At 39.9% G+C, this 18,897-nt stretch overlaps 1 protein-coding gene across 9 annotated transcripts in view; it reads right to left on the reverse strand.

The window, feature by feature from the left end:
- Positions 1 to 1,082: 1,082 nt before the first annotated feature.
- dacha (dachshund a) overlaps positions 1,083 to 18,897 on the reverse strand; it is a 331,988-nt gene continuing 314,173 nt past the window's right edge. For 8 of the 9 annotated variants that reach the window (XM_078412308.1, XM_078412305.1, XM_078412307.1 and 5 more), the window contains one exon: positions 1,083 to 5,400. In XM_078412308.1, the coding sequence (XP_078268434.1) occupies positions 5,366 to 5,400 (35 nt within the window). In that variant the 3' untranslated portion in view covers positions 1,083 to 5,365. The remainder of the gene's footprint in view (positions 5,401 to 18,897) is intronic. The other variant, XM_078412302.1, reaches the window with a different exon arrangement.

Consider the following 18,897-nt stretch of genomic DNA (forward strand, 5'->3'; position numbering starts at 1 on the left):
GATAGTGGGTGCAGCATCAATGGGAAGATCAAGATTGAATATTGGTTTGTTGAAGACTGCAGAGAAAGGAAGAGACCAAATGGAATTCAGAAGGGCAGAGGTGGGAGAGAGACAAAAGGCTAATTGCAGAATGAAGATACATGTTTCATAAAGGATCAGTAATAGTAGCATCGATAAATGATTGGAAATTTCAATACTTGGTTATTCTATAGTTACCAGGGTGTTTCACTGACTGAAAGAATTCAGAGATTGGGGGGAGGGGGGAGGAGGGGGAGGGGGGGTTAACAATATAGATCATGGAAGCAGTGAAGATGGTGACAGGTTTGCCTCTTGGACCTGGAGGAGCTATTTTTCCTCTTCCCATTCCACAAGCAGCACTGTTACATCCCTGCCTGTTTGCCAAAGCCCGGAAAACTCAAAGAATGTGGATTAAACTGTGTTAAAACACGGTAATTCATATTTTTTTAAGAGCTTCCAACAACAAACTCATCTGATCCTCAGGATAGATCGACTGTCTATGCCTCATCCCATCTCCCATTAAATTAATAGGGTGGACCCGCCTGGTTTGTCGGGTTAAAATAACCCCAACATGTTTGCTTCCAGGCTGTCTCTAAGCAGCTGCTCAAAAGCACACCATATGGCAACAATAGGTTTCCGAAAATGTACTTACCCTCCTTTTATAATATTGGTAAATTTTACGGCAATTCATTGGAATACTGTTCTCCTTTAAAAACAAATGCAAATTCGAAGCAGCTGTTGTGATTGGTCATTTTGTAAAAGTAAAATAGAAATTAAGGATGTGTACGAAAAAAACAACCCTTCCATTTTGTTGAAAGGAGAGTCAGCAAAGCACATTTTTCTTTAGTCTTTTTGTGTTAATATTACTGACATCAGTGTTCAAGTTGCACCATTTGCACGTATGATATGCTGGATATAAAACTGTTAATAACCTAGCAGAAATATGGAAAGGTCTGTTTTTGATGGAAGTAAATATTCTGATTAATTTTTCATGTCTAATTATTGATCAACTTTATTAAGTGTAAAATATTTAACAAAACAGAATGTTTGATCAAGGTTGTGCTCCTGTGATGATGTCTGTCAAAACTTATCAAAATAAAAGATCATATTTTAAATCTTAAAATTGATGGAAGGTGAATTTGGAGGAAAGTAAACAAATGTGCTTATATTACTAATGAAGCCCAGAGGGGGCAACAAATAGCAACAATTATAATGGCTATTTTCATTGTACTTACAAGATTAACAAGAGATTGTTTGTCATTCACATAAAGCTCATTTTTGCTTTTTAAATGATCACTTCAGAGTAACCTCTCAACAGAGCCCATTGAAAATGAGTCCTGTGGCAAAATCTGGTTTCCACGTTAAATTTAAATGCACATATATGCTTTTTCCAGCTTCGAATAGACTTGGCTCCAGTTGCCATTAACCCTAACTATTTTTTACACCTGATTGTTTTATAAAACAGTAGCAGTTTCTGAATGGAACGCATGTAGTTCAATGAACACTTCAGTAAAATGAGAAAAAGGAGTTTTCAGCAATTCATTGACCAGAGCAGCATGCTGAACTCAGTCTAACAAATAGTTTGCAGTTGAGCCAACACCAACCAGTTAGAGTTAAGTAACACGATACCCAAACACACTGATAATTAAACACATTTCTTTGTGAATTACACCTTTCCATTAATGTGTGATGCAAAGGTCCATTTGTTGACAAGCTTGTAATTTGTATCAGGACAAAATAAAAGCAGGTGCTGCTTGTTTGCTGTTTGAATTTTACAGTTTATAAGAAAATGTAAAACACCCAGCAACTGTAATTAAATAAAATCAGTTATTTTGCTGTGTGTGAAATCTCTTTACCAGATGAAGGTCATCATAAATTGAGTTTGTTTATCGGCGTGTTCTCATCACAGGGAAAATATTAGAAACAGTATATCTCTGCTTGATATGGGGTGAAAAAGATTCCAGGTCAGGTAGGTGCCAAGTCACAGAATCTTGGAATTATCAATGCAATCTGCGTATTTCAAGACAAAGCAAGCGCTGGCTTAACTTCTCAGAACTTAAGTCATCTCTTGTGTTATTATACCCCAGATATTGACACATGCCAATATAGTTAGGTTTGATTTATCGGCTGTAATCACCAACAGTAACATTGGCTGGTCCTACAAAACACAGGTCAAGTTCTACATAGACAGCAGCTATTGCATTCTCTTTATATTCAATTACATTTAGCAAATTCAATTTGCCTTGGTGTGTTTTTTATCTTACAGCCATAATCAATCACAATAAATTCAACAATTTTAATGAAAAATGACTACTGCTCACATTTTATGATTTTATTCCTGAAACTGAGACTATTTAAAATTGACCCTAAGATGAACTGATTTTTGACCAGTTATGAGCTGCGAGTCCAAAATCAACCTGGATTCCCTTTAGCATTATATGTGGAAACACTGAACACATTATCCAGAAACCCTCTGTATTTATAATGACGTGGGTTCTCGTTGCCAGCTCGATCTGGGGTGACAGTATATATAATGGACGTTAAAAGTTATTCAGGTCTTGTCGTACAATAATGGCTAACAGTCTAATACTATGAAACAATGAGGGAATAATGGGAATATTTTGAAATGTTCATTTTATATTGTTGAAGAAACATAAGATTGTATCATTTGCCTATTGAGTGCATTTTTACCCTCAATATGAACCCTACAGCCACTATGCACTCAAATAAAGTCAAACATGGAATTTCATATATTTGATCATGAAAACACATGGTGATTAAACTTCTCATAATGAGAATGAAGCAAAATCAGCTAGCCATATTTAAGAGCTAATCCATATGATAGGAAATGATTCAGAAACAAAACAATGACATAAGTACAGGAAGGGGATTTGTGTTTTAGTTGAAGTAACAGCAACTGTTTTACAAAAAAAGATGTTCCTAATGTGTATTGTCATTGTTTTCTTAATTACATCATTTCATTCCAATGTCAGAAAACAACGTAGCTCAACATTCAGAAGCTCAAAGTTAAATATTATGTGCTCCCTGCAGCATTTTAAATGACGTCTCTAGTTGTTGAAGTATGAAGGTTATCAACTATTTCTGGAGGGTTGCTGGTAGTTTTACACAAGCACTGAAATTAACTGAATTTAGAAGGATGAGAGGGGATCTTATCGAAATGTATAAGATTATTAAGGGGTTGGACACGTTAGAGGCATGAAACATGTTCCCAATGTTGGGGGAGTCCAGAACCAGGGGCCACAGTTTAAGAATAAGGGGTAGGCCATTTAGAACAGAGATGAGGAAAAACTTTTTTAGTCAGAGAGTTGTGAATCTGTGGAATTCTCTGTTTCAGAGGGCAGTGGAGGCCAATTCTCTGAATACATTCAAGAGAGAGCTAGATAGAGCTCTTAAGGATAGCGGAGTCAGGGTGTATGGGGAGAAAGCAGGAACGGGGTACTGATTGAGAATGATCAGCCATGATCACATTGAATGGCGGTGCTGGCTCGAAGGGCCGAATGGCCTACTCCTGCACCTATTGTCTATTGTCTAACTTGGATAATCCATTTGGGAGCATTATATCTTGTTAGAGCTAGAGTGAAGTTCTTTAGCACAACTATCACCAAAGAACTAATTGAATTTCTTTTTACTTGTACATATTACCAACATATTTTAAGTTGAATTGCTGAAAATGTTACTTAATAAAAAGTACCATTTATTAATGGCTTATGCTTTACACTCCAGGTCCACAAGAGACAGATAACTGAATTACTCCAACAGAGTTTAGTCTTTTCATTTGATGGTAAAATTAGTGAACAACTGGCTTCATGTGACAACACTGATTACTAACAAAAGGTAAGCTGTATCATTGCATGGAGCAGATAAAAACATAACTCATGACCTGGTTTTTTATCCTCCACATATTATGCTCCATATAATGTATTTTCTAACATGCTCTCGCCATGTATAACTCTTTGTCTATAAAAGGGACTGAGTGTTTCTTCGGCTGATTGTTAATTGTACAGGTTCCATCAGCAAAGTGTTACGAACTGCTATGAAATGTTGCCACACATCCTTGTTCATTCTTATAACATTTTTTGTTGAGGATTTCATGTGTATAATTTTCCTTAAGTGTGAGATAGGGAGTGTAACTCAGCAATTTTTCCAGCTGCATACACATCTATAAATCATTAATAAGGCAGTTAACTGAAGCAAAAATATAAATGATCTGCGCTACCCAACAGAAGACTCTTAATTTACTTCCAGTTATTTACAATTCATTTCTTCACTTAAAGTGATGATATTACATTGGAACAAGTTCCTATTTGGAACAGAGTGCCATTTGCCACTGAGATTTTTACAGTGCTGCATTGAGTGTAAGCTTCCTTTAACAATGTCTGCACGTGATATGCTTGTGGTATATATACTCCACTACAAAGCTATAAACAATAACTAACATCAGCACCAATTTTACTGTCAATTTGAATTGAACAGCAGGGACAATGTTTTGTGAACAGCTTTGCAAAGACAAAAGACAAACTGAAAGTTCTATTAACATGGTATCTTTACTAGTCAACATTCCTTTTTACTGGTCAGAATTAAAATTTAAACTAAATATTTTGAACGAAATTATGGTAGCTTATACGAGCAACTAGCCATTTAAAAAGATTTAATTTCCTAATATTCTACTGCATATATCTCACTTCCTTCCCCAATATTTGAGTGGAGTGTAAAAGATGTTAATAACAAATCAATGCTTTTCTTGCAGATAGATCACAAAACTGAAGGGCACCATTATTCAGCAAAACTTTGCTGCTTTTTTCCACATTTTATTTCTAAATGGGGCCCTTTTTTTTAAATAGACCAGTTTTAACAGAGAAAGCTTTATTAATAATTACAATGAACAGGTTTGTTGCAGGATTTCTTCAGCCAATAATTACAAAGCTCTTCATCTGCTTCTGGGCTAATTGTTCTTCACAGCCTTGTATTCGGCCTGATGTGCTGTAAATTCACCAATCTGCAATGTCTCTTCTATTTGTGTTGGCTGTTGGTGTGCTTTAAATTAGCATGGCACACGACGTTTTAACCAACAAGGCATGACTCTTACCAGGTAAAATGTTCTGGTGCAGCAACTCGAGTATAAAAACTTCACCACATTGGCAACTTTATCTGCAGCACAGATGATGCTACAGTACTAATCCACCACAATTTGTTTTCTTTTTTAAAATGCATGAACTGAGGTTGCTTTGACTGAAAGTGGCTTAAAGTATTTGCTGTATCCAGACTTGGTTTCATTGGAGTGTGGAAATGTTGTCATTACATGGTTCAGTTTGGTATAAAACGCCTCTCAATACAGGATGGATGTTTTCATGTACGGTCTATCTGCAAGACAGTAGAAACAATTAGTAAAGAACTGGAATTTAAAACTATCATAATATCACCCTTCAACTGACCCAAAATTCAATACAAATATCATAAAATTATTGTATGTGGTGACATTCTACAACAGGTACAAGATACATGCATACGTATAGTTTTTATTATTATTACTGAGTATCCTTCCGCTCACTAGATGGTGCTCTTCCTTATTTAAGAGGCTTTCACTTTTGGCATATGTAGGGTTCCAGTGTGCTGAAGTTGCCACAGGAGTGGTGGTGGTACATTTAATAGCAGAAAGATTGTCACGGAATGTCAAGATAGGGAATGAGGATTCAGCCCATGCACTGAAATCCATCAACCAAATGCTGCTTTTATCTACAAAGATGCAACATTTAACACTAAATTTACTCTATTTAACCTTCTCTCAATTACATCCTCCAATTTAAATGTTCTAATTTAATTGCTGGACAATAGTTTAATCGATAAGTAAATGCTTTGCCATGCAAGTGGTGTGAACAATGCAACAGCATGAAAAATCCAGTGTCAAGCGTGTTTACATGTCATATGTACCGGGAATGGAACAATAAAATTCTTACTTGCTGCAGCTTTGCAGGCCCATTTACACAATAAATATATAGCAATCAATAATAAATCAATTACTAAATAAATAAATCAGAATACTAGGTCACCAGACCATTGTACAAAACCAAAATCTGTAATGCAACCAAAACAAAGTCCTGAGTAGATTGTTGCTGTGGTACGGTTGTGGTCAGGGTTGTACATTGTGGTTCAAGAGCCTGATGATTATTAGGAAGACGCTGTTCTTGAACCTGGAGGTCATAGTTCTCAGACTCCTCCTATACTTTCTTCATGACCGTAGTAGTAAGATGAGAGTGTGCCCAGGGTGGTGTGGGCCTTCAACAATATTAACTACCTCTTTGTGGCAGGACTTGCTGTAGTTCCCTTGGATGGTGCAGTAGTTATATGCTTTAATGGAAGATTATAGAGGTTAGTCTTTCACTTATTCCTGATTACAATCTACTGCAGAACTTCCACACTGGGAATTCCTTACATTTTAAAGTTGTTTCCCCAAATATGGATCCGTAGAAGAAAATATAAGTCCTTACAAACCAACTTCTTACTCTGCCCATCACCCACATTAGTTTAGTTAAGAGATATAGCGTGGAAACAGGCCCTTCGGCCCACAGAGTCCGTGCTGACCAGCGATCCCTGCACACTAACACTACCCTACACACTAGGGACAATTTACAATTTTACCAAAGCCAATTAACCTACTTCTCTGGACTGCGGGAGGAAACAGGAGCACCTGGTGAAAACCCATGCCGGTCATGGGGAGAATGTCCAAACTCTGTACAGACAGCACCCGTGGTCTGGATCCAACCCAGGTCTCTGGCGCTGTAAGGCAGCAACTTTACTACTGGGCCACTGTTCACTTGCACCTCCTACTAAGTCCTGCTTTGATATCTATTTGTACAAAACATCCTCTACAACCCTTAGCAATCATGCTGCTTTATTTCCTTTTTTGATTAATGTTTCATTCTACATCGAAAGCTCATCACCAAACTACTAATTCCCCAATCCCGATTTAAAGAAGATGGATCGGACCCTACTAGTGGACCCTCAGTTTTACTGACTCCACCGGTGACCCACATCAGCTGATTCAGAATTTAGGGTTTTGCACGATACAAGAGAGAACCAACCAAACAGATACTGGCATTCGGCACAAATAATCTAAACATATTTATCATCCACATGGTTCTCCTTCTACTCCATGTACCTCTTCCCACCCTTTCAACACAGTTATTATATTCTATATCCTAGCTTATTTCCTTATTCAATAATTTTGTTTGTATGATTCCTTGTGCGGGACGTTTCCATCTGGAAACGTGCTTTGACATTTTTCAGAAAGTCGTCCAACTCATTTCCAATATTAAACTAGCTCTGCTTTTAATTTCGCAAGAGTCCAAATCTGTTCAATCTTTCCTGAAAGCTGCAATCTAGTCCCCATCCCTGCATTTTCTTCCAGATCTTCTATGTCCTGTTTATGGTTTAGAGACCGGAAGTCTTCATAGTACTTCAAGTGCAGGCCAATGCAGTGCTACACAAGCACTACATACCCACTGCACTTGCCTCACTAATTTTGCTTCACTAATATACTGAGTGCCAACTAATCAACTTCAAGATTATTTCCAATCCTCTAATGTCTGCTCTGCCATTTCCACAAGTGCTGTGAGCTGAACATCTGCTTCATTCTTTTGGCACAATATTACACTTTGCTGTCCCTAGCTTCTCTTTTAGCATCAGCCTGAATTTAATCAGTCTTTGCAATCCTCACTTCAAAATTTCTCACAATACCACTTGATCACAAAAGTTTTCTGCTTCGACTTTTGGTTCAGTCCTCTGAAGTTTGTCTCTCCTTTTGGGACTTCCTTTTGCCACCTGTCTTCTGCAGTCATAATATTTTTCTTGAGTGCTGTATAAATGAAAAGTTTTTGCCTTATGTAATTACAATCATTACTTCACAAGCAAGATTCATCTCTTTTAGGCTTCTGTACTTATTGTACCATGCTACCATCAGCATAATCAATTATTCTTCATTATGCAAATAAAATATTATTTCTTTTGTAATTGGATAGGAAATTTATGTACAGCCAGTACAAGATGATAAACTAATCTCACTAAACTGGCTACAATGCAACTGTAATCATCTGTGCAGTTTTATAGTTCCACGCAATTCAATATATAGCTGAGTATTTCAGGAAATAAGAACCTATATCTTTTATTTATACCGTATTAACTTAAACTACTTAGTTATATCTTAATTGCATTCCAACTTTAGGATTAAAGAAAAGCAATACATCTAAGGTCTATATTCACGTATTGGCCCTGAATTTATAGACAATGGGAAGGTGTCCATCTCACACCCAATGTCTCACAGAAATCACACCCAACTTGTGCAGATTCCCTAATAAGAATAACAGAAGCTGGCTTCATCCTTGCAACTAGGCCCTGTACACTGACAAGGCATTTGGCAATGCAAATGACTTTATGGAGAAGGATGAAAACCAGTCCCATCCACAAAGCAGTGGACAAAACTGACAGGAGGCTAATTGCTTGTGCCATATGGAATTCCATTTCTTTCAAAAAAACTCTGGATGTTGTCAACTTTCCAATATAATTTATAAAGTTAAGCAAACAAAATCAATGAAATTCTAACATAATATACCCTCAAATATTCTTCTAAATTCTTGTTTGGTTATATTTAGCAGAAAAATACTGCAATGCTTCTTGAGATTTAAGAAGGATCGCAAAGCAAAATGTCATCTGTTCCTTTTCTCGAGAGATACTGCCTGACCCACTAAGTTACTCCAGCATTTTGTGTCTATCTTCGGTGTAAACAAGCCCCTACAGTTCCTTCCTACACTCCGCGATGCTTATTATAATTTCCCCCCATTAAATTCCAAGAAGATCTCCCTACAACATGATACAACTGGTGCTGGTTGTCCAAGCTGATCCTCACTGTAGGTGGTGGGACATCTCTGCACTCCCACGCTAGTCTCCATAAAGGTTTCACATTAGTTCGGGGGGGAGGGGGGGTTAATGTCTGTGATTTTATCAATTAACCTTGTGTGGTCTTTCCGCTGACTGGTTCCCATGACAATATATTAAACTAACTCATTATTTTATTTTCTTGACCAATAGAGAGCATTGTTTAAAACATACTCCAATTAATTCAGCAAATGTTGCAACTTCCTAATTTGTTTAAAATAGAATTCCTTCAGGTCAATCTTTTTAATCGTGCTTTTGGTTTCTCAATTTTACCGTTCAAACCCTGATGTCCCCTTTCATTTTTTACTTGACAACCCTCCATTCCTCAAGTAATGGGGGCATCAAATAAACAACTTACTAGTGCCTGCCTCCTGCTGCCATATTTGTTTTCAATGCACCGAACTCTTGATGTGCTGGTCACCTTCTTATTCATTGTGTTACCTTCCTTTTCCTGATCAACATTGATCAACTTTAGGTAATTGGACTCCATGTTGAATTGGAACATTTAATTGGATCATACAGCCCGCAATTCTGAAGGTCTAGAAATTACCAATTACTGGGTCCTCGGGGAATTCTTCACCCCTCATTTTCTCACAAACTGCTCTCTTCTAATTTGAATGCTATTTGTTTGTCTCCTTTCCTGATTTCCCTCTAAAATGTAATTTTACTTTGACTAAAGGGAAGAAAAACTGGTTCAGAAACTATGTAAAGGCAGTCAACTGGAGACACTCGAAACTGCAATTGCTGAAATCCTGAGCAAAAAGAAAACTGCTGTAGAAACAGGTCAGACAGCATCTGTGGAAGGAAATGGATAGATAACATTTCTGGTCATGAGGATTTGAGTTTAGGAGCAAGGAGGTCCTACTGCAGTTGTACAGGGCCCTGGTGAGACCTCACGTGGAGTATTGTGTGGAATTTTGGTCTCCTAATTTGAGGAATGACGTTATTGCTATTGTAGGTTCACCAGGTTAATTCCTGGCGGTACTGACATATGATGAAAGAATGGGTCGACTGGGCTTGTATTCATTGGAATTTTGAAGGATGAGAGGGGATCTTATAGAAACATATAAAACTCATAGAGGATTGGACAGGTTAGATGCAGGAAAAATGTTCCCGATGTTGGAGTCCAGAACCAGGGGTCACAGTTTAGGCCATTTAGGACTGAGATGAGGGAAAACCTTTTCACCCAGACAGTTATGAATCTGTGGAATTCTCTGCCACAGAAGGCAGCGGAGGCCAATTCACTGGGTATTTTCAAGAGAGAGTTCGATTTAGCTCTGAGGGCTAAGGGAATCAAGGGATGTGGGGGAAAAGCCGGAATGGGGTACTGATTTTGGATGATCAGCTATGATCATATTTAATGGCGGTGCTGGCTCGAAGAGCCAAATGGCCTACTCCTGCACTTATTTTCTATGTTTCTATGGTCGAGACCCTACTTCAGACTGACACTTCTGGTTGGGACCCTTCTTCAGACTGACATTTTGGGTTGGGACTCTTCTTCAGATGCCAGCAACCTCTGGGCCTCACTCAGTCATTCCCACTTCTCTGGGCTTCGTTTCCCAGATATATTTCTAGAACCTGAAGAAAAGTCCTACCTAGAACTTTGGCCTATTCTCTCCACAGATGCTGACTGATCTGGTGAGTTCTTCCAGCAGTTTATTTTTTAATAAGTAGCAGTCATTTGATTTGTGTAATGCCTGCACACTCAGCTTTAGTGAAAAGTTGGGGCGGCACGGGTTATGCAGCGGTAGAGTTGCTGCCTTGCAGTGCCAGAGACTTGGGTTCGATCCTGACTCTGGGTGCCATCTCTATGGAGTTTGTCTATTCTCCCCGTGACCTGCTTGGGTTTTCTCTAAGATCTTCTGTTTCCTCCCACACTCCAAAGACATACAGGTTTGTAGGTTAATTGGCTTGGTATAAATGTTTAATTGTCCCTAGTGTGTGTAGGATAGTGCTAATGTGGAAGAATCGCTGGTTGATGTGGACTCGGTGAGACGAAGGGCCTGTTTCCGCACTGTATCTCAAAATCCAAACTAAACTAAGTATGTTTCTAAATGAAAATGTCTGAAGCACAACAGCCCTTTTGTGCAGTTTAGTGAGTTACTACTTAGTTTTGTATTGTCTTTCAACACAAACTTTTAGAGCAAATAAAAACTAGCAGAACTGTGATAATCCAATCTTAATTCTAAAGCCACTGTTTCGTTCATTAAGAACAGGAAAAGGCTAATTAGTAGCAGAGTGCTTTGTGAGTTTATAGTGTGTTTTAGAGCCTACACCATGATCTAATATACAGGCAGGGACAGGAAGGATATAAACAAGAATAGCAATTGGGAAGAAAGCAGAATGGGAATTCTCCAGAGTATCACTAAGGCTTGGGAATTTTATGTCTAAAAAACTTAATTGAGACTCTACAAAAAATAATGCACATTTATAACCGTGAGCATGCAGCAGAATAATCCAGTCTGTGAATCTTAACATGTAAGAATACATCCCCTGACATCAGTGCCAAAGTTAAACCTAATATAAATATACCATGAGTCTCTGGTAATGCTGCAAATACATGGGCCATGTATACATTTCCAGAGATGTACTCACATTTACCCTTCCCTTTTTCTGCATCACACCACTACTGCCAATCCCTCCACCTTCACATCCCTTCCTCAACCCCGCTACGACAAAAATCTACTTCTAAAATCCAGCAACACATTCCTCTCACACTTCTCGGGGCAGAAGCTGAAGTCCTTGCAGAAAGTGATGTTCTAACCCTCGAGGTTCATGTGCAAATGCTGACAAATCATGTCAGTTCTCAGACTATTGTGCAAGTCTGCAGACCTCTCCTCTGCTATTTGTGTTTTTGATGATTCTATTAAATTGCATTATTCTGGCTTTAATGGTTTTAATTAATACATTCATTGATCTCAATTATTTTTGGCATAACCTGACTGCCGTGTGTGTAGTACATTTGAAAGGTTTTATGCATCTTGTCAATGCACAAGTCCCTTAATGTTTGCTGCAAAAGCGTGTTAAAGCTAATGCTGGGTAAAGGTTGTTCTTCTGTGTGTTAAATGTGTTAATTGATTTTAAAAAGAGCTAACACCACACCAGCACTTCATCTGTATTGCTGCTGACTCCACAATCAGAGCAAACAAAACTCTCCAGAGATAAACCAAACTGCAAAGCTAGAGTCTTCCCGGCAGCATTAAGAAAGCAGTTATAGCTAATCTCCAAGACAATCACAGAAGGTTCCGTAAAAGTTTCTTAACAAAAGAGGCATTGTCCAAATGATGCAAAAATTTCCCACAATTGTCTAGAAGAAGGAATTTACCATATGTGGCAGAGTATAACGAACGGACAAAATATAATATTGATGCTTTACTGCACTGGAATCCATAATATAATGAGCATTCACAGTATGTTTAATATGTCATTCATCAGTGTAACTGTAAACATCTTGATTCTGTGGATTTTCTCCTCATCCAAAGTTTATAATTCATTGTGGGCTTTTCTATGTAATTTATGCTGGTTGGTTTCAATATTTTTTTATCCAGAGAGTAACTGGCTGCCTCCTGTTCTGATGGTGACTGCACTTATCTATTTGATTAAATGTCATTGCTCTTTGTTGATGTCTGGATTTGTTTTCTTTCTTGTGGAAAAAGCACCATCTGCCATGGGCTGATTTTTATGCAGTTGGCACTAGTAATCATCCATCCCGTAAAGGTATCAGAAGCCAGTGAGAAATTCATAGCCCACTTGATAGCTTTCAATGAATGGAAATGGTCCCCATGTGGCACAGTCTGAATATAGAAAAGGGGAAACTTGTTGCCTTAAATGTGCAATGCTCTGTATATTATTTCCTTCATGAATATGTTTTACAGTACTATTTACATTGGGGTTATATTTACCCCCACTACCCATAAGATTTTGTGTGGCTGAAAGCAACATTTTTTTAAATGAAAACTGTTTAACTTCACAGGACCGCTTCAAATTACCCCAAGTTTGATGATCCTTTGAACATTTACATTGCAATAGGGCAGACTCATGGCAAATTGAAGGCAAATTCAGACATGAAAGCACTGGACATGTTTGATTATTTAACCATAATCACCATTTTCACACAGATCTACTGTTAGATAATATTGTGACCATGGAGATAGTAAATCAATCCAGCGGGAACAAAAATCGCTTAACACTTGGTGGGATATCTACCTGTCAGTAGCTTTTCTTACAATGTAGTACACATGCTTCATTTAAACTACACAAGTTAAATGGATTTTAAAAAACTTTGTTACACTGCAAACAACAATAAACTCTTCCTCATAGAATTTTTTGTAAATTAATTCAGTTGTTAGTCAATGAATGTTGTAATTGAAATACCTAATACTTATTTGAAGCCTTATCAAAAATCATATAACGTTTCTCTTTTACTAAATTTTGGCACCCTTCCACTGAAACAATATTCTTATCCGGAATATTAACTGTGGGAATACAGTTCAAGCAAATTAAGACATTTGGTTAAAAAAAAATCAGTTGTTGGTGGGTCTCGATGGTAGGCCTTGGTCACTGTTTGAGAGAAAATGATAGGATGGAGGCACTGAGGAGGAGTTGTCAGGCAGCACCCCACTGTCTCTAGGCCAATTGTAACATTGTCCTAAGATCAGTTATATCCCTAAAAAAAGATTCAAATATCAAACGCCTGCATTATATATATTTCATTCCTCACAGGATAACATCTCTGCCATATAAACATAGCACAAAAAGTAAGGAAATTTGTGTTTGGTAGATTATTTCTTTGTTGTAACAATGCTTCTTGGCAATAAATCTTATCTTATACCGTTGGAAAGCCTGTTTATTTCCCTTTTAAATGCCACATTTGTAAGGAACATGCATTTGTGGGATGAGCAGCAGAGCTGAGTATGTGGGTTGCGCCCATGAAAAATCTGCCAAATCTTCACTGCCAATGCCAAACAGCTTATTCTGCCATTGACTCTTGTTCGGTGTTGTTTGGTGGATTGGATGATTGAAGTCTGAAGAAACAAGACATATTGGCAATTTAACAATTTATTCACTTAATAAACAGGAGCCTCAGTAGCGTGTGGAAGAACCATACACAGCCACAGCAGCCTGGCACCTCATCCCATATCTCCACAGTCTGGGACCGAACTCTATCCTCCAAGATGACAATGCTCGCCCCCACAGAGCAGGGTTTCTCAGAGACTACCTCCAGAATTTGGGAGTGGAGAGGATGGAATGGCCTGTCAGCAGTCCTGACCTCAACCCCATTGAACACTTGTGGGATCAGCTTGGGCGTGCTGTTCGTGCCAGAGTGACCAACGCAACCACGTTGGCTGACTTGCGACAAATGCTGGTTGAAGAATGGGATGCCATCCCACAACAGTGTGTGACCAGGCTGGTGACCAGCATGAGGAGGAGGTGCCAGGCTGTTGTGGCTGTGTATGGTTCTTCCACACGCTACTGAGGCTCCTGTTTATTAAATGAATAAATTGTTAAATTGCCAATATGTCTTGTTTCTTCAGACTTCAATCATCCAATCCACCAAACAACACCGAACAAGAGTCAATGGCAGAATAAGCTGTTTGGCATTGGCAGTGAAGATTTGGCAGATTTTTCATGGGCGCAACCCACATACTCAGCTCTGCTGCTCATCCCACAAATGCATGTTCCTTACAAATGTGGCACCATTTAAAAGGGAAATAAACAGGCTTTCCAACGGTATAAGATTTATTGCCAAGAAGCATTGTTACAACAAAGAAATAATCTACCAAACACAAATTTCCTTACTTTTTGTGCTATGTTTAGAATGATGAACTGAAGATCAAACTCTTTGTCTTCTACTTATAACAAAGGGGGAATTGCAGAAAATGTGATTCAGTCATAGTAGACCATTCATACCAACTCAATTTTCCAACCTGCATCCCCTGTGATTGCAGCTCCACATTGCAATTCTTGTAATATGTCTTTATAGGTCTAATTTCCACATTGAGTTTGAGATTCAGATGGTAAAATGCCTGTGTAAAGCCACATTCTCACAGTTTTGCCTTCATTGTACTGTGAGATGAGTGGAGATTAAACATTGACTTGAACAATAAAGACAAGTAGAGTGGTAAAGAAGGTGTATAGTATAATTTCCTTCATTGGTGTACAATTTAGGAAGTGTACAATTGAGTGTACAATTTAGGAAGTCAAGATGCAGCTTTATTGGACTTGGGTTAGGCTGTATTTGGAGCATTGCATGTGGTTCTGGTCGCTCCAACGCAGGAAGAATGTATATCTGTACTCCTAGATACCTCTGCTCTAGGACCCTACCATTCACTCTGGATGTTCTGCCCTGGTTTGACTTCCCAATGTGCAAAACCTTGCACTGATCTGCATTAAATTTAATTAGCCATTCCTCGGCCCACTTGCCCAGCTGACAACAAATGGTCCCGCTGTTACTTTTGCTAAGTATCTTCACTGTCTATGATACCACCTACCCGGGACTAGCTTTGATGTGTGGTTCTGGAGCGTGGTGGGTGACTAGAACACGGAGCCATTTGTTCCTCTGCTGCATATTTCTATGTTAAATGTTCTATATGTTCTATCTGTGAAATGTACCTTGAGGCATCAGTTGGCCTAATTGTTGTTTTGATTGACTGCTGGTTCCTTTCATATTAATGGGAGCAAGCTTAAAGTGAGGATACAGTGGATATTAAAAATTATATTGATGCAACATGTGATGCCAAATAGAATACTTGTTCTCAGCTTTTTTCTAAAACAGCACCTTCTCCTGGTGTTACAATCTTTTGTGATCCATATATTTAACGGTATTTCCCATTAAACCAATGAATGAGTTTTTATTATTATGAGCCTAATCCTCATTGATATCCATGCTTTCACATCTGTCGATCGCTGCACTTTTAGAAGTGTGACTATGATATTGCAAAATCTCACTGGCTTATTTGTGCATCATGAATGAGAATGCTTCATCTGGAACTATTCCTCGACTTGCAGAAGGCAATTCCCTGATCAACAAAGCTTCGGGAATTCCATAAGCCCCACCAATCACAAAATCAAATTGGACTGCAGTGCAAAAAGACCTCCGTGTACTACCAGGGCCGGATTAAGCTAGTGCGGGGCCTGTAGCTAGGGTTGTCAACTTCCTCACTCCCAAATATGGGACAAGGTGACGTCACCGCCCCACGTCCTACGTGACCTCACCCAGCCAGCGGCTATGTGACCCACCCCATCTCACCCGGCAACCCGGCGACAGACCCTCACCCCCTCACACCCAGCAACACTGACCCTCTCCCGCAACCCCCCCACACATACCCGGCAACACTGACCCTCACCCCTCCCACACACACCCAGCAAGACTGACCCTCAACCCCCACACACACCCGGCAACACTGACCCTCACCCCCATACACACCCCACACCCCAGCAACACTGAACCTCACCCCCACACACTACACATGGCAAGACTGACCCTCACCCCCTCACACACCCGGCAACACTGACCCTCGCACCCCAGCATACTGACCCTCACACCCAGGCAACACTGACCCTCATACCCAGGCAACACTGACCCTCACACCCTGGCAACACTGACCCTCACCCCCACACACTGCACATGGCAAGACTGACCCTCACCCCCCTCACACCCCGGCAACACTGACCCTCACACCCGGGGACCCTGCCCCTCACACTAGTTTCTGCCCCAAACCAGCCCCAACCCACACCTTGTCAAAGCACCAATCAACGGTGCTCACCCCACCCCATAGTCTACCCGGGTCTTTCACCTCTGTGCCATTGACTGTCTCTGTCTCTCTGCCTGTCTCTGTCTCGCTGCCTGTCTCTGTCTCTCTGCCTGTCTCTGTCTCTCTGCCTGTCTCTGTCTCTCTGCCTGTCTCTGTCTCTCTGACTGTCTCTGTCTCTCTGCCTGTCTCTGTCTCTCTGCCTGTCTCTGTCTCTCTGCCTGTCTCTCTGCCTGTCTCTGTCTCGCTGCCTGTCTCGGTGCCGGTCTCTGTCCCTCTGTGCCTGTGTCTCGGGGTTGGCGGTTGGGCGGTGACGGGCCGACCGCCGATGGGTCCCCTCTGCCCCGCCCTGCCAACACATTCAAACCGGGGCAGTTAGGGAGCGGCGCGCGCAACATAGCCCCCCCCCAGTGGGATGCCGATTTAGTACGGGGCCCTCGCAAACGCGGGGCCCGTAGCATATGCTATTTTTGCTACTATGTTAATCCGGCACGGTGTATTTCAATCTTACTAATTCATGCCCTCAATACATGTTAAGACGGGAGGGAAAAAATTATCAAGTTGTTGAAACTTTGACAGCAAATCTACAACTCGAATTCACACAGCTGGATGTGACGATAACATCAGATATTTTGTGATTTTGATTGGCAAAATAATCTGTGAAATGTACTTGACCAAAGAACCTGTGAGGATGGCAGCAATCCTGACCGGGGGATGCAACCTCATTTTTCTCTTTGGTGAAGGAACAGAGCAGTGATTGAAGTGTATAAAGTGATAATAGATGGGGTGGATCGTCTTTCCCTGGGATGAGATATCCCCAACAAGATAACACAGGTTTGAGGTGAGAGAAAGGTGCTTTGAAGGGGATTTGAGGGGTAATTTGTTTTGCACAGTAAGTGGTTGCTATTAGGAACTCACTTGCCAGAGGAAGAAGTGTAACTGGATTCAATCCATATGTTTAAGAGAAATTTGGATAGGCATTTAAATAGGCAAGGCATAGAAGGATATGGACCTAATGCAGGTAGATGGGAATAGTGTAGGTATAGATGGGCAAAAGGGTCAGCATGGTTGTGGTGGGCTGAAGGACCCACGTCTCTACTGCACAATTCCATGACTCCATAAGTTTAGTTTGCTTGCAGCGTGTAAGCAAAGCAGTGTGATAACAGCTCAATATCCTTTAGGCTGTGTTTACTCTCCAACAATTGTCGGCAAAAACCAAGTCGCAAATAACTATTGCTGTTGCTCATGTTTGGCGGAGAGCCAACAAACGTTGAAGCTACAGCTTTCTGTACATTTTACCAACAAGCGGTCCGCTGATCACGCCTGGGGTAACTACACTATGTTGTTTGATGGCACTGTTGCTTACAAATGGTATTGAGCTGAAGCCGTGGTCCATAATTCAGGCCATCATATCAAGATTAAATTGTTGGGCAACATTCAGAAATCTGTCTCTGCATCCAAATCTCCTGCTGTGCATCATAATTAACAGACTCAAATGCTTTTGTCAAGATTAACAAAAACCATAGAGATTCTGGTGCTTTTATTATAGCTTCCCCTTAATTAGGACGGTTGAGAAAATCTTTCCAGGTGCAAAAGAACCAGTCCAAAATCCACACTGAATTCTGGGAGAATCTTTACTGCCAGTTGTTTTGTTTTGTTTGATGAAAGCACATGAGATACCGTGAAGGAAGGTGGAAAATGTGAATTGATCTATCTTATCCACAGGAAAGCAGCTCTTGCACATGAGGCATGAATGTTAGTGAGGTATTAGAAGATACTTCACTATTCAGTCCTCAAAATACCAACAAAATGTTCAGCACAGGATTCTGGATACCAACTCCTGAGGAAGTTGTATGTAAGCTAACTACATGCACAAAACAAAAATCTCTTCTTTAGCTACTGGCATAAAACCACAAGCAAAATCTAGCATCATTATATAAAATATGCAGTTCAAACCCCAAATAGTTTGTTTATTTTGGTTTCTCTGTAAAGTTATGGAGGGGAAGGGTTGGTACTTTTAAGCTGGAAAAGGCATTCTGGCCTTCCATCACAGTGAGGAGGGGACTGGAGGAGACTCACTGTGATGGATGTTTCTTTTTGTTTGGTGTTGGTTTATGATTGTGTGTGTTATTGCTTATTTTTATTGGTCTTATTGTTGGACTGTGGGTAATTTTTCATT

The sequence above is a fragment of the Rhinoraja longicauda genome, chromosome 15, assembly GCF_053455715.1.
Source record: "Rhinoraja longicauda isolate Sanriku21f chromosome 15, sRhiLon1.1, whole genome shotgun sequence".
In the NCBI taxonomy this organism is placed as follows: Eukaryota; Metazoa; Chordata; class Chondrichthyes; order Rajiformes; family Arhynchobatidae; genus Rhinoraja; species Rhinoraja longicauda.